This window comes from Manis pentadactyla, chromosome 1 (assembly GCF_030020395.1).
Source record: "Manis pentadactyla isolate mManPen7 chromosome 1, mManPen7.hap1, whole genome shotgun sequence".
In the NCBI taxonomy this organism is placed as follows: Eukaryota; Metazoa; Chordata; class Mammalia; order Pholidota; family Manidae; genus Manis; species Manis pentadactyla.
In genome coordinates this window covers 217,307,781-217,324,522 of record NC_080019.1, presented here as the reverse complement: position 1 = coordinate 217,324,522, position 16,742 = coordinate 217,307,781, and the positions used below count along the sequence as shown (strand labels likewise).

Below are 16,742 nucleotides of genomic sequence, written 5' to 3'. Positions count from 1 at the left end.
TTCTAGATGTAGATGTATAGGTTAGGACACTTGGCTGAAAACAGAAGAGTCCCGGGGTTAGTCCAAGCACAAAGAATATGCTTTTATAAGCAAACAGGTATCCTGTAGACACAAGGACAGGAAGGCCACCAGGCTCAGCCCAGGACCTGAAGCAGGACAGGGAAAATGACAAGGACCCCAGGCTGGACTTGCTTTCTCCCACTGAGGCTGTTTATTTTTCCCTTTGTAGACTCTGTTTCTCTGCTCCTCAGGTCTCGAAGCAAAGTATTGAGGCTTCATCCACTAGGTCCAGCCACACGAAAAGACTAGCTCCACCCCAATTCCAGACTCCCAGGGGAAGAATCAAATGGTTCCTGCATCTGTCAGCTAGACCAGAGTGTGGAGCTAGCAAAAAGGGCGGACCTCTCTTCTTTACTAAGTGCCAGGAGCTGTTCTAAATATAATCTTATTTAATCCCCACAACAACTGAGAATATAATCCCCATTTTATAGACATAGATACCACAGGACAGAGAATTAAAGACTTTGTAGCACTGCTAACGAGCACCTGAGCAGGGAGCAAATCCAGGCAGCTGCACCTCCAGCCCTATGTATTTGGACAAGTGGGGAAGCTCTTGGGGGATACCCTAGAGACCGGGCAGACACCCCAAAATGTGTATCTCGCCACTGCATTATTTCTATCCTTTAAATATAGCATTTTCCTCTCTGTTGTGTGGCTAGTACGAGCTCCCATAGCCTCTATCTGTCCATATTCTCAAACTGAGAAATTCAAAAGATTCACACATTTGCCTCCCCAGAAATCCTCTCAGCCTGTTGCAGATTATTTGAGGACATGAACGGTGAGTAAATAATACTCAGAGGCAGTCATAAGCAGCTTTGCAATTAGACGTGAGCCTCTTGTCTTCAACTGGTGCTGAAACCAGCTGAATTTAATGGCCTCTGCACCCCCCATCTCAGATCCATTGAGTATAAGAATACCCTAAAATAATGACGAAGTTGTCCTAAATCCTGGTTCTGAGCAGTACCAAGTGAATAACCAAGTTTTCTAGCTTTTGATGATCTACATAGGGAAGCCCCTTGATTGTTCTTTGTGTGGCATACGTTTGATATTCCTTTTTCATACATTATCCAGATACTTGATTAAATGTAAGATCTTTGAACTGAAATCCAGTGCTGTCTGTCACACTGAAAGTTTTTACTTTGTTCATAGTGACTGTGAGCATTTTCTGTAAACCAGAAAACTATTTTTGAAAAAAAGATTGGTCACCTCTGTCTCTGGAAAGGAGAGGAAGACTGGCCCCCTACACAGGAGATAACATGCTTCTTGTGACGGGTCTTGGCGTTGCCACTGGTGAAGCAATGCACATAAGACCTGAGCACATGCCTGGAATGTTGTTATGAGAGCCTCCTGTATCCAGTAACGCCGCTTTTAAAAATGTGTTTGAAAGTCATTAGGATACAAATGTTTTTAAACTCATGCTCTGATGAAATAGTAAAGGCATGTGGGTGTGTAATTGCAGTGCGGGGTAACAGACTGACTCAAGAGGAGACAGCTAAAGCCCACAGGTAGCTCAGCACTCAGGACATTTCCTGGCAGATGAGCCAGCATAGCTTCTTCAAGGGGTGGAAGCCTGAACTCATATCTTTACAGGTGAGTTGGAGTCAAGAGCAGAGTTCTATAGAAAGGGTGAATATGACAAGGGTCATAAGAGATCCCTATGGAGAAAGAAGTGCTTTGATCAATGTGTTTAAGGTTTTTAGGGAATAAAATCTCACTCAGGCCAACTAAGTAAAGAACCAGAGGGTGGTCCCATGAACATGTGTCAGATCACACCAGGCCTCATGAGAACTAGCTCTGGAAAGCTGCTGAGGGCCAAAGCTGATTTCTGCATCCCTCAGGGCCCCGTGATCTCTGTCATCTTTGCTTTTCTCCATGCCTATCTGATTCCACTCTCAGCTTTCTCTGTATGCACATGGCCTACCCCTGAGTCAACACAGCCTTACAAGCCCCTAGCCAATGATGATGCATGTTTGGTAACAGGCCCATATGTTTCCTAATTCAATTTATTGCAAAAAAGAGAGAAAGAGAGAGAGTGTATGCAATTGGTCTGGCCCAGCCTATGAAGCCCAGCTATAAATCAGTTCTCTTTGGAGAGGGAGAATAACCTTGATGCAATCTTCAGGGGCCAGAGGAACAAGTCATGTCATTTCCTTCCTTGCCCACAGCCCACTTTTATAGAAATTGCCCCTGAAGAAAGGAAATGAAACCAGCCAAGTATAGATGACAAGTCAGGGCATCGAGCAGGAATAGAAACAGTAGGATTCCATCCACAGGGAGAGAAAAGAGCTGAATGCCCATGGCATATGCATAGATTGCCTGCAGACTATACATATGGCATGATACTAGGGGCTTGAGAGGGGCTTGATGGGGCCCCAGGGAGCAGGACACACAGTTACATGGGACAAGCCTCTTCAGTGGCCCGGTCAGGGCCTTGCTGTCATCCTGCCGGGCCCCCTGGAGCTCTGCGCTTGCGTGTGCAACCCTGTATACTCAGCCCACCCAAAGCACCCAGCAGCTGGCAGTCATGAGTGTGAGTGGGGTTGATGGACCCAATTATTTGATATTAGCACTGTTCTGGGAAACTGCTAACAAATCACTGTTTTGGGAATCTGGGAAGTTCATGAGCTCAGACATAAGGCATAAGAATGAAGACTGTGGTATCCTTTGGAGAAGGGGTTGTGTCACAGCACAAGGCTTTACTGCCTTAAATGGAGTTGGTCTTCAGAGGTGTTGATTGGTTGAATGAATGGAATTCAGAGAATGAAGTGGAAGAGGAAGACCACAGCAAGCAAAGTAGGGAGAGAAAGGAGAAAGCAGAAAGATACATGTGGTGGAATAAGCCGTAAGGTTTCATTCACGTGTTCATTCAGCAGATATTTCAGTGCACCTAATATATGCCAGCCACAGACAGAATAGACAAAGTTCCTATTTTCATGAAACCTGCTGTTTATTTGGAAGAGGTAGACTTCCAAAGCATAGCACCTAGTCATTCAAAATCACGGATTGTGATGAATGCTATGAAGGAACATGAAGGGTTAAGAAAGATGATCAAGGCTTGAAGGAGAGGACAGCTTCTTTAGACTGTGTGATCAGGGAAGTCTTCTTAGAAGAATTAATTGCCTTTTTCTGGAACAAGGTGCATTATGAAAAGAGGAAGAAGAGGATGCTGGGAAAACTCATTTCCAGAATAAGACATTAAAAAACAAACAAACAGAGACTATTGATAATGCAATCAAACAGCTTCCATTCTGTTGACACATTATTGCAAGCAAGTAGCAAGCCTGTTGCATCATGAAGTTAAAATGATCAGGCATAATCTTAGAGATCCCCAACAGTATAAAATAATCAGGAATGCAAGAAGCAATCATTTCATACAGTACTTTACAAATAGTTAGGAGGGTCTGGAAATAAATGTAGACTCCTGAAGGGATCACTGAGAGATTTCAGACACATAGATAGTCAGTTAATGAGCTTCTTTATCTATGTAAAATGCAGAAAAACAGCAACTACCCAGGTCTGAAGAGAGGTTGGGTTGAAAAAACATTCTACAATAAATTGCAGTGGTTTGAGGCTTTGGAGATTTGGAATTTTAAGACCACTCACTGTATTATTTCCTCAAAAGCAGAAAAATAGCCTGAACATTTCACCAGGCTGTCATTTTTAAACTTCAGATTTTGACAGCTCTGATAATCTTGCTTAAAATAGATCCATTGATCATGTGCCAAATAACCACCATTCATCCACTGTTCCTGTTCATCACCTGATCTGCAAAGATTGGCCGTGTTCAGCCCACCCCATGATGTTTGTTTAGCCCCTCTCCTGCTCCTTCTCCCGTTACCCAAATGGATAACCATACAAAATGGATCTGGGAAGACACATGTGCTATTTGAAGCTGCTCACACCTGATTTCCCAATTCTTTTGGTAGGGGCACCCCAGCTTTCTCAGGCGATTGATTCTTCCCTTATTGCAATGCCCCAACTTCTGCAAAACCAGTCACACTGTGTCCTGGGAACCTGAGTCAGGGAATCCAAGAGCAGAAAGTAGCCAAGCCTGGTTCATCCTGGCAGTAGTGTTGAAAAGCTGCCATTAATTAGTCTCCACCCCCTGGATTCCAAGAGCTGCCCTGCTTCCTGCCCCAGTTCAGCTTTACCTCTGATCTTATGAGCTACCTGTCTCTTTCCAAATGGAAGAAATTTTTCTTTCTTTTTCCCTTTTTTTGGCTTCCCAGGCTAGAATCAAAGTTGGATTACTTGCAAGCTAATACAGATTTGTGTGTCTTGAATATTTTAGGTCAGAGCAGTCTATTTATATGACAGTTTTGCTACCCTTCTCTCACCCTTTGAAGAGACTGAATTTGCCCCAGCAAAATCACACGGCTTATCTTTTCTAAAACACGCTCTGATTTCCAAACTCTTCCCCATCATCAGGCCTTTTTCTCCTCCACGAATGCTCTTCGAGGCCTCTCTTTCTGACTGTCAAAATCCCATCCTTACCGTCTAAGGCTGAGCTTGAGTGGCACTTCATTGAAATGCCCTCCTTTCTATGAACACTGATAAAACTTATTCATTTTGACTGCCCTTTACACCATCTCCTGTACAGGAGTATTGGTTCACCGAGGACAGGAACAGTGCCTTATCATCCGGTGACCCCAGTGCCTTGCATGGTGGTGAACAGATACTTGCTCCGTTACATGCCCAATGTGTTTTACATTTCTTCCTCTGGCCACTCTGAAGGAGAGTGTAAAGATGTGCACTGATTTTGTCAGGAATCCAATTTCATATTCAAGTTTCAACAGCTGGGGTTCTTGGCTGGTCTTTTGGAGATCTGTAAATCCCTAAACTTGCAGGCAAATATTCTTATATCTACCCAGTTTTATTTTTCCAAAGATGGATTCTGAAGCTTTCGTGAGATTCTCAGAGAGATCTATGATCCGTGAAAGGTGAAGAATGACTGGGACAAAAAAAAAAAAAGAAAAAAAGAATGACTGGCCACCAGCGTGTCTTGAAGCAGTTGGAGTAAAACATTTATCACCCATGTGTAGTACATCAAGACCTCTATTGGGCCTGTTTAATTTTATGTGATCACGTTTTATTCTTCCAGCAACCTTAATGACTAGTTCTTATTATAATCATAACAATAAGAATAATTCGTACTGCTTACATTCATTGTGTGCTTTCTACCTGTCAGTTACTTATATTTATGAACCAAGTACTTATGTATATGAACTCATTTGATACTCCCCAAAATCCTCTTGGACAAGTGATATGTACAATTCTCCCCTACTTTACAGATGATAAAACTGAGGCCCAGAAAAATTATGTAATTTTCTTGAATCCATGCAGCTAGTGGCAACGTTCCTTCAGACCCAACAGGTTGACTACGGAGCTTGCTCTCTTTAGCACTCTGCTATTAGGCCTCAGCTCACATGTAGTAAAGCTGGAATTCAAACCTAGGTAATGAACAGTTGTTGATTCACTCAGTGTATTTATAATCCCAGAGATGGGTTCTTGGCTAATTCATTCAGCAGAGAACAGTAGCAGGTCTTTAAGCCAGGACTGCAAATACAAATACTCATGCAGGTGTCATAAATGAGCTGTGTGACCCATGGGGTGACAAAAGGCAGAAACTGATCTGGAATCAGACACAATTCAAAAGCACAAAAGGACTTTCAGATATTTTCACTTGTATAATATTCACATCCACCCTCTGCACTTACGTGCAGAAAGTCCCATAGCTAATACAGCAGTTGGGATTCAAACCTAGAGCACTATGCTCTCCTATGGAGTATGTATATATTATGTATCTCCAAAGCTATGGATTAGGTACATGCAAGTGTGGAGGTGAACGCAAATAAGAGAAACATCAGGGTGGGATGGAGTCCTCCTGAGAAAAGAAAGATCTTCTCGTGTTGTGAATGGTTAGGGATTAGAAGGTTCCTGGATGTCACTGTGGCCTGTAATGACTGAGTGGAAGAAATGGTAAACACAGTCGGTCAGAGGGGATGCATGCTAATCTGTTTATTCTTTGTGACCTACTTATACTTTGCCTTCCATCTTGAAGCTTTCTGTGAGTTAATCGCTAAGCCCTGATCCTTTCCATGAAAAGGGCTGCCATCAACCAAACCAACAAGCACAGCTTTAAGGCGCTTTTCCAACCAGGGTAACAGATTTGCTCTCACATCTTGCTGTGCCCTCCCGCAGGGCCCTTGGCCTGATCACGGCATATTCACAAAGACCTTTGATGGACACTCCTCAAACTCAGGCACTTAAAGGCATCAAGCTAAGGTGCCAGAAAGCTCAGGGAAGGAGGGGGGGTCATGGACTTACCGCTAAATCTGTAACCCTAGTCACCGAAAGCTAATTTTCTGAGTTCAACAGGATGAGAGCAGAGTTTCTGGACTTCGGCACAAGTACTATGGGGCCATCCTGTCCACTGTAGGATGTTTGGAATATTCCTGGTGTCTGTCTACCCACTAGATGCCAGTAGCAGCCTCCCCCATATGTGACAACCAAGGTCTCCCTCCAAACATAGCCAGATGGCCCCGTGGGGAGGGGGTAACATCAGCCAGCTGGGAACCACTGGACTAGAGATACAAATACACACAAGTACTGCACATGCTCCCTAGTGTATATGGTCTCCTTGAAACAGGGTCTTTTCTCTTTGCTTTATTTTTTCCCTTGGGTTTTTCCCTTTTGCCATTGTAGTTTTGTGTTTGTTTGTTTTTTCTTTCGTTTTGATTTTGTTGGTTGGTTGGTTTTGAATCCAAAGAGGAATCTTTGCTTCAATCCTGACTCCTATTTTTCAAGTCTGTCCATTTTGCAAAACCTTCCCAAGGAGCTGATTGTAACTGCTAATACTCTTGACTGCCACCATTGTGCTCTGGCATTCTGCGAAGCATTTTACATGTGTTTTTAAAACTTAATCATCAAAATAAAAAGGAGGTCCTCTAAGTCCCGTCTTCCAGATGAGGGCAGTGAAGCCCAGAGTGGCTGAGTCACGGGACCTAGGGTGTAATGATTTTGAGTGAGAGAGCTGGGATTCAGACCCACGCTGTTTGCTGTCCTTGGTTGCCTTCTTGTCCATGATGCTATATGCCCTCCCTTTTTTGGGGTGGAACCTATAACATCATTCATGTGTGCCCGTTCACTTCCTGATCTCAGAATACTGACAAATGTGGTGAAATCGGGGCCATGAGCCACAATGGCACTCACATGCATTGTAATCCTGTGTGGTGTGCAGTTAATGGAGACCTGGTTTGATCATCAGCGGTACAGACAAGAGCTGACTCTGACTGTGGACATGTCTTTCTCCTGTCACTGCTAGAGCGTCTGTACGTGTTCCCCTGCCAGTGGAACTACCGTCCCGACCACTGCATGTACGGAAGCAACTGCAGAGAAGCTGAGCGTGAAGGTGTGTCTGTTCTGCACGGGAACCGAGGCGTCTACCATGACAATAAGCAGCCGGTTTTCAAAGCACTCTATGAAGCAATACGTGACGTAAGTGTGTCCTTGCCACCATCCAGCAGACACAGGCTTATCCGCATGAAGCAGTTCAGGCGCTTTGGTCGCCTGTCCCTTTGAAGTCTGAGTAAGTCCCAGAAGCACTGAGTTACAGAGTTTCCCCCAAACTCAGTCACTCTATTTCACCAAACCCACTTGCCCTCCAATACTCTACCTTATCCACTCTTTACTTAATACTCCCAAGTAAGTCACTCAATTTTTTTTTGTCCTTAAATAAATTCCCCTAAGGAGGAATTCCATATCAGAATGAGAAACCCTGGGCCATCTGCCTTCATAGAGGGTAGAGTGCTGGGGTAAAGATAATACAAGAACAACACGATACCATTCAGCTCAAGTTTGGTGTCCTGTCCAGTTGCCAGCTCCACCCTGTCAAACAATCAGATGGGGAAGTAGTCAAGTGGGGCCAGGAATCAAACCCAAAGTAACAACCAAGTCTTTATTTATGTACAGCAACAGCATAAGCAAGAGGCAAAAAGAGGCACCAGCTCCCCCCATGTGCATTTTTACCCCCCAAAGGGTGCTAGGTGAGGGTCAAGGGGATGCAGCACAGAGGCAGGAATCATCTCGAGGCTCCTGCATCTAGGCCAGGAGAAGGGGCAGGAGGGAGAAGAGAGGAGTGCAGAGGGATCTCTCTCTCCCCCCGGAGGCGCCTGGGAAGGGAATGCAGGTAGGCTTAAAGGGCGGAGCTCAAGGCCTTGCTACAGCTCCCTGGTGTGCGAGGGGGCAGCTGCTCCGGAGAGGCCTGCCAGGAGCCTGGCGGCTGCCTAGGCTTGAGTCTGAAACATGCACATAGGATTCTGGCCTCATGGACTCAGGCCTTTCTCACTACTCTGAGGAGACTGATGAGCAAGTTTTAAGAAGCTGAAGACAGTTGTGAACTGCCTTGTAGCTATTAAATGGGAAGGTGAAAGGCCCTTACTTTGTGGTCCACCACCTAAAATCATGTCAAGTAGTGCTTGCTCGTACGCTGCACCCCATACTTCAGGAAACACTGCATTGCACACTGCCTTTTACCTTGGAGATGCTGGGTGAAAGTTAGAAACCATCACTTTTAGGGATTTCCCTTTTGAAATGGTAATTCCAAGACACAGAGCAGGGGTGGGCAAACTTGGACCCAATCTGGCTTGCGGCTTGTTTCTGGAAGACTCGTGGACTAAGAATGGTTTTTTAAGTATTTGGAAAAAAATGAAAAGAAGAGGAATATTTTGTGACATGAGAAAGTTACATGAAATTCAGATTTTAGCATTCATACATAAAATCTTACGGAGACACAGAGACACCCATTCATATGCAGTGTGTGTGGTTGCTTTCAAGCCACAATGAAAGAGTCGTTGTGACAGACTGTATTGCCCACAAAGTCTAAAATATTTACTTCTAGCTTTTTACAGAAAACAATGCTGACCCAGACATAAAGTATGTAGACTTTGTTAGAGGTTTTCTTTTAAGACTAAAAACCTTACAGTCTCATGAATGGGCTTTGGTGGGAGTGAGGGAGGTAGTGTGACATAGTAATTCCTGTTCGTGCATATGATAATGAGCCTTTTGCTGAGGAGAGTTCCAGAGAATTCCAACACTGGAATTTCTGAAATTGTCTTCTGTTCAGGAAAAGAGTTTAGCAGCCGTGTAAGTTAACATCTCTTTCTTCTGCATTGCCCGCTGTTGGTATTCAAAGGCTAAGTGGTTTAATTACATGGAAAATTTGTTCTGTACTTAGTGATACCTTCACATTTTGATATTCAAACACTGACTTGCAGAGGCAAACGCATTCAAGGAGTACAAATGTAAGTTAAATAAACCTGGGCAGGTATATGTACCTAAGGGCCACTCTTGGGCTTCTTTTGTGATCGTCAGCCCTGGTTTGGAATTGACCAACTGCCGATTCTTGAATTACAATGCATTCTGTTTCTTTCTGGGGGATCAGAAGGAAGGCCAAGTAACTGTTTCATAACGATCCTGCCTAATACACTTAATGATGTTCCTCAGTTGGGCCTAAAAAGACAATTTTTGTTCAAATGTTTCCATCAGCGCTGGCACTAACCCCATCCTGACACATGAGTAAGTGGGGACAGACTCCATCCCACCTTCCACAGCCCTGGCCCACGGTGCGGGAGTCACGGCTTGCCTGTGGGGATCAGCAGACCTGGGTTCAGGTGCTAGCTGTGTCCCTTTCTGGTAGTTAGTCATTAACTCTGTTGTCTTGCCTTACTGGGCCTACATTTACTCATCTTAAACTGAAGATAATAATAATACCTACCTCATAAAAGTGTTGTGAGAATTCAACAAAACGATGATTGTTAAACTTTTAGTCCAGCGCCTGACATATGGTTGTACTCAATAATTAGTAGAAGTTGTTTTGATGGTAACAGTTTCACACCCGTGTCTTTCCTCACTTGCCCGCATTTTCTTAACTTGCTCTCTGTCTACATATATTTTCTCTCTCACAATATATTTTTCTTTCTCCGTTCATCTCTCTCTGAAAATGTTCTCCCTTTCCCCATCCATTCCCTCTCCACCTCTCCCTCCTTCTCTCTCGGGCAAACACACCTGTGTATGTGTTTGTCTCCTTCCATGACAACCCGGAGAAAGCCACCTGTCAGGCAGACATTCTGTCCATAATTCTCTCACCATTATCCATGAAGAGCCTGTTTAATGCAGGAACAATTCAAAGTTGAAGGAACTCAGAAGTTAACAAGACTGACAAAGCTCGGTCCTCATGAAGCACATACGCTGGGTGGGGAAGCCAGATGATACGTAAACAGAGAAAGAAAGAAAAATCCTGTCAGATAGTGAAAGATGTTAAAAGGGGACCAGAGCAGGGCGATGGCTGAGAGTCACAGGGAGAGAATGGCATTTATGAGGGTGGGTCCTGGGGTAGGCCTCCGAAAGCCTGGGACGTGATGGATGGAGGTGAGGGCTGTGGGGGTGCCTGGGGAGACCTGCTAAGTGGGAGGACTCACCTCAGGAAAGTCGTTGAGGCAGGAATGAGTTTGGTTTGCCCCTAGGACAGGGTAGAAGCCACGGTGGCCAGAGCGGGAATCTTATTTGCTTGCTGTGGGAAGTCCCTGCAGGAAAATGAAATGCTCTGATTTACGCTTTAAAAATATCACCTTGGTAACTCGGTGCAAGGCAGGCATGTAAAACACAAAGGCTGTTGATGAGACTTATTGTCACCTACCAGGTGCAAGATGGGGCTGGCACTCAGCTGGGTGGTAGCAGAAAGATGGGAAGAAGTGGCCACACTCAGGATGTGTTGTGGGGACAGACTTGACGGCACTTGATGGATTGGATCAAGGATGTGGGGGAGAGCGAGCGTCAGGAGGACTGCACGGTTTTGACCTATTCTGTTCCTATCACTGGGGATACGTGGTGACAGTGGATACCATGATCTACATTGTGCTTTACAAAAAAATGTGTCCCAAGCATGGTCTTGGACAGAACCTTCTTGTATTACGTAATGCATACTCTTCTTCTGGGAAGAAGCCTGCATTTTGGATAAACATGGTTAAGCAATATTTCTGATGAACTTTTAAAGGGATTAAGACTTGTTCTAGGAAAACAGACACTTATCCACTTTGCTGTCAGGCAAGAGTAGACTGACCATTTACCATTCTTTTTTTCCCCTTTTTCCCCCCTCTACTCGTTTTGTATAGAATATCCTTACCAGCAATGAATCTTTGACCTAATAGAGACCTTCTCCCTTTCAACAAGATTATAATAAAACTTTGACACATGCTCATAACTAGGTGGTCTGAAAGATTACTATACTGCTCATAGACTCATTCCATGAGAATACAAGGGAATTAAACAAAACGCAAAGAGGGCACCGATATTAAGTGGGAAAAAAACAACTACCAATATTTGGTACCTGAATTATTAAAATAAAGTTCATGGATGATAAATTTCACTAGCAGTCGCTCAACTCTGGACTTCATGAGATGACCACAGATACACTCTAAAGTTTCTTCAATAAGATGGCAGCAAAGAAAAAAAATATGAAGAATTCAGTGTCTTATTGCAGTACTTCTACTCAGCAAGAGCATGTTATCTGTAGAATATATCCTGTCCTTGGAGGTACACTTTGGTCTCAGATTGTAAGAGCTTTAGGGACCCAAATCAGTCATCCATTTTTTTCTTTTAGAGGTAAAGAAATCAAGGCCCAGAGAGGTTAAGAGATCTGGGATTGCACAGGATTGAACCAAGATTTGAACCTCGGTCCTCGGAGGTCCTCTGCACTGTGTCTAAGAACATACAAAACTGTGCCTGCATGCTTACAGTAATTCCCTGTTTCATTTCTTAGTAAAAGTTACTTGGATTTTAAATGGCATTTCAGTAACTAAACTTTTTCTTTTTTTTTTTTTAATCCTCTTTCAGTTTCCCTTTCAAGACAATCTCTTTCAGTCCATGTATTACCCACTTCAGCTGAAGTTTTTGGAGACTGTGCACACTTTATGTGGACGGATCCCACAAGTGTTTCTGAAGCAAATTGAGAAAACAATGAAAAGGGCTTATGAGAAACATGTCATCATCCATGTCGGCCCCAACCAGATGCACTAAATGTTTCATATTGCTGCAAGTCATTCAGGCATCTCACAAACAAGGAAGTACTCATCTTTAAGCAGCCTGGATCTCTTTTGTGTGAATATTTAATGGTGCTCTATGACAATTGAGTTTGAAAACCCAGTTAAATGTTGCTAAATTAGTTGCCTCTGAAAGAAACATGCTTTAATATTTTTCTAAAATGCTATTTATCTCTCTCTAGGTTACATTATTATTCATTTAACATTGTTCAAGCAGGTTGAGCTAGCTGTGAAAAGGAACTTTTGTGAGCCTTCCAATTCTTGTTAAGTGTCTGAGACAATGTTGGTGGCATCTGGCATGGTATTTTTTTAATCTAGTATTTCTGAGACTCTATGCAATTGATTCCCCCATACCCATGTTATAAAAGTAATATATGCTTGTAAAACAAATTTTAAAGACTTCTGGAGAATATAGGTCAGTGGACCAAAATCAAGGTTAGATTAGCCATAATAATCCTACCAACCAGTGAAAAAGATTTTTATTTTAATATAGCTCCTTCCAGCCCTTTCCCCCCACATCTGTATTTATTTTGCTGATTGCCTTTTCCATTGTAAACACATATCTAAAATGGGTAGTTTGTATAAAAGCTGGCCCTTACGCTGAGATTTTTATGTAGGAAACTAAAAAGTTAGTACTTCATTTGAAATATGTCTCATTCAGATTTCAGCAATTGGGCAGTGTTAAAGGATGAAGTACATCTGGGTGTGTTTTTAAGAAAAATAATTTAGATTTGTGGAAGACTAAATCATAAGAAATGTCAGTTTAACCATAGCTTCTGAAAGGAAAGTCAGTAATTGTGTTAAACTAAGGGGTCTGTTTAGCAAAGAGATGTGATTTTCTGTTTAACCACAGGCAAAACCGTTTTATCTCTTACCTGAGTAGCTATGCCATCTCCTTTAAACTCTTGGGCAATAGGTGGAAATTAATCCACCTGCTTTTGGCCAACTTCGAAATTAGTGTGTACAAAATAGATAGTTCAGCTCATTTCATTGGCAAGAATATTAAGCTTCTTACCAGCCATAGAAAGGTCTCTAATTTTTTTTTTTCTTCTCTAAGGTTACCCAGAGGTTAGCCAAGGAACCAGGCAGGTCTTATCACCTGGCTACAGTAGAGGAAGTTCTATATTCTTGTCCCCCAAGGGATCTGACTTAATCTCTAGTTGCTTATGTAGCTGGTATCAGCATAAGGGCATTTTGCATAATGCTTTATTTATCTCAAAAAACTTGTTCATAAATGATCTCCTTGATGTTTGCAACTGCATAGTGAACTTAGTAGGGGCCTGCTATCATCTCCATTGGGCAAATAAGGAAACTGGAGCACCAAGAATCAAACATACCCCATAGAATTGCTGTTCTATAAGACATACAGGTATGTATAAGGTGTGCAGTGTTTCACAGAGAAATTTTGGAAACAAAACTATTAAATACTTTTCATCATATATGGACAGCAATATGAAAGGATAAAATGAAAAATATCATTTTGTTAATGCAAATACAGTATCCTGCATATTGGAATCCAGTAGAATATCATAGATTATTTATCAGCAGAAAAAGTCTTACCCTGAAAAAACATGGGAAAACCTCAGTGCTAAAAATAAATATGCAGATATCAATATTGGTATGTAGCACCATTATGGTAGTAACAAATTTAAATCTAAAATATTAGACTTTCTTTTTGATAAGTTGAGTGGCCTATGGTTTGTTATTTTTGTTAAGGAAGTTGTCATTATGATGTGAAAGTCTTTGCTATTTTATATTTCTTCATTTCACCACTAAAGGTGACATCATTATTTTATATCTAAAGACTGTCAGACAATTGTTGGATTGTCTTTTGGGAAGGGGAAAATGCATCCTATACACCTACAAATAGGGTTTTGGTGAAAGGTGAAGGATGTGAATATGATTCCCTGATTTCTATTCCAGTTTCCTTTCTGCTTGTTCAGCATGGCCAGTAAACCCCACAATGCCCTCAGATTTGTTAGTGGTTCACAGACCTACGGAAGTGTCCCATTCCTGCGCCCCTGCAAACTCCCCCCAAAAAATATGCTGTAAACACCTTGAATACAACAGCTCCTTTTCTTTTGTGACACCAGGTTTACCCACAACTCTCAACTATTGGTTCTGATCCGAATATGCACAAAAGGATTCCCAGCAAAGGTCAGTGATAGAACTCTAGAACATTCTAAAATGAAGCATTACAAAAATGTGAAGATTAGAATATGGTGTGGTTTTCTGCCTGGGGATTTCTTTACTGTATCCTGAAACTCTAGGTGAATGTAGTGGAGAATTTAGAGAAATTTGCTCTTCCAATCCCTGCTGCCTGATAATGGGTATTTTTCTATAGTTAGGATGTTACCATGAGGCAGTATTTTCTCTGCCTCTGGTAATTTCTGGAGAACTACTATACTAATGCCTTGAAATCTGGGGACCACAAATTTTAATTCAGTGGACTCCTACAAGGTGCAGCTGTGGTCTGAGGTTTGCCAGAAGTTGTATTGTTCTGTATGGCACATTGAATCTATATGGGAAGAATACAGTTCTCTCCTTCCTCCAATCCTGTCCTGTTCTCTCCTCTTCCTCCTTTTTTAAAAAAATTCTGTTTAATGCATATGACTACAGAGTTCCCATGAAAAATGAAATAACACTTCCTTATATGCAAAATGTGGCAATATTTTCATATATATTGAGAGGGAAGCTTTCAATAACTGGGTCACTAGAAATGCTGATGCTATTTTTCTTGCTGAGTTGTTTTTTTTTCCCCAATATAAATCACAAATTGTGACTTACCTAGAAAATTCCAATGTTTAAAAAATTAACTGGCTCCATAATCAGCTCCCGTTTTTCTTCAACTTCCAAAATGACAATTTAGCATTTAGGATATAACATGCCCAAGTTTACTATTTATTTAAAATTTCTGTTACATATTCAGTGCTTCCATTGCAAACTGTTGTGACCTTTACTGAAGTTGCTATTGAAACGGATATTTATAAGGACTCATGAAAGTTTGAGAGTATTTATCTTATTGCAATTGTGGTGTTCATAAGGCAAGCAAACTGCACAAAACTTTATTCACAGTCGCAAAATTGTGATCCAAAAATGAAATAATCACTCCAACCCACCCTGAAGACAGGACAGCATTTGCAAATCTAGGATTATGTGTACATATTGCCTGACATTTATACAAAAAGAGATAAATTGCCTGTGTTGGATAAACCGGCATGAACATGATTTCATAACTGAATTCAGAAATATGTTTAATATCATGTGCGTACAAATCTTTATAGCCTCATTGATAGTATGGTAAGCAATCCTCCTTACGTTTTTCTGTGTCTTGACTACTTTTTCTTCATGCTCCTTTCCATTGTTGCCTCTCCCTTCCTGTCTTTGATGTAAGCTTCTGAATGGTACCAAGAGGTTGGGCATGGGTGGCAGAGTGACAGAACGTGGGGATCTCTGTGCAGGTAGAAATAAGTTCTAATCCTTAGGTTGAATCTTTAGGATAAGAATTTTCCAAACATTAAAAAAAAATCACACAACGGACAGACACATACACACACACACACACACATGCACATATTTACACATCCCATATACCTTTTAAAGAGCGAGCCAGCACTTACTGTGTTCTGTGAACTGAAGAATTATAGCTAGTGACATCCTAGGTCACATTATTTTGCAATCGCAGTGCTCGTATTTAAACCTGATGAGATAGATCTCCCTGGTAAACAAATTTATCCTAGTTTTTGTCTGTCCCAGGTCAAAAGTGGAAGTATTCTCTTGAGTCTTCAAGATAAAGCCCTTGTGTTTGTCTCACCATGTGCATGAGCATGTAAGAATCAGGTGCAATTTCTGCTTCCTCAGTTTTACATGTTTGTGTGGTCACTGAGAAGTGTACCCATTGTTTATTGCTCCCAGGGAGACCCAAAGGTATTTTTCATGTCAGAAAAGTTATTTTTTAGTCATTTTTCTTTGGGAAGAAATGAGCATAAAAAAGAATTCCCCAAAGAAAAGAAATTACTACAGCAAATTAAAAGGGATATAAGTATTATGATTTAATTATTATCGTGTTTTTTAAAATGCCATCTCTTGTACTTTTTTTTACATTAAAAGCTTTAAAAAAAGATGTGTCTTTTGGTGTTATTTTGGGAATGTGTTTTTTATAAGATTTCTAGTTTAAAAGTTTATAATATTAAATAATATCTAATTTCTTGCAACTGGTTAAGAAATATTTGGTTTAACAAGTAACTTAGCCTGTTTTTTTAAATCATTAAAAATTTGTTTATAAAAATGCCAGACTATAAATTATGCCATTTGATTTTAATGGGGTTTTGTGTTTGAGATACAAAGAAGAGAATTTGGGGAATATGAAAATTAGTTCTCCACATTCCTACATTTTATTTAGTGAAATTGAAACTGACTTGTTAGCTAGTAACACATATCAGAAATAACTGAGCTGTACCAAGAGTTTTGGGTGTGTATAAAGGGTTTTGCCCCTAATCATTAGTCTTTTTAAAATCAGCACAAGGTACTCCATTTATCTATAGTCCTGAGTTTCCTTATTATATTTTAAAACATTTCAGACTT

At 41.4% G+C, this 16,742-nt stretch overlaps 1 protein-coding gene across 3 annotated transcripts in view; it reads left to right on the top strand.

Annotated features, from left to right (window-relative positions):
- GXYLT2 (glucoside xylosyltransferase 2) overlaps positions 1–16,326 on the top strand; it is a 70,976-nt gene extending 54,650 nt beyond the window's left edge. Inside the window, exons 6-8 of one of the 3 annotated variants that reach the window (XR_008999234.1) lie at positions 7,385–7,557; positions 11,720–11,854; positions 11,953–12,055. Coding sequence is in view for 2 of the 3 variants with exons in the window: in XM_036878153.2 (XP_036734048.1) it covers positions 7,385–7,557; positions 11,953–12,135 (356 nt within the window). In the remaining variant the exon portion in view is untranslated. Of the gene's footprint in view, positions 1–7,384; positions 7,649–11,719; positions 11,855–11,952 lie in introns of all 3 variants that reach the window. The other 2 variants (XM_036878153.2, XM_057507319.1) reach the window with 2 other exon arrangements.
- Positions 16,327–16,742: the final 416 nt, after the last annotated feature.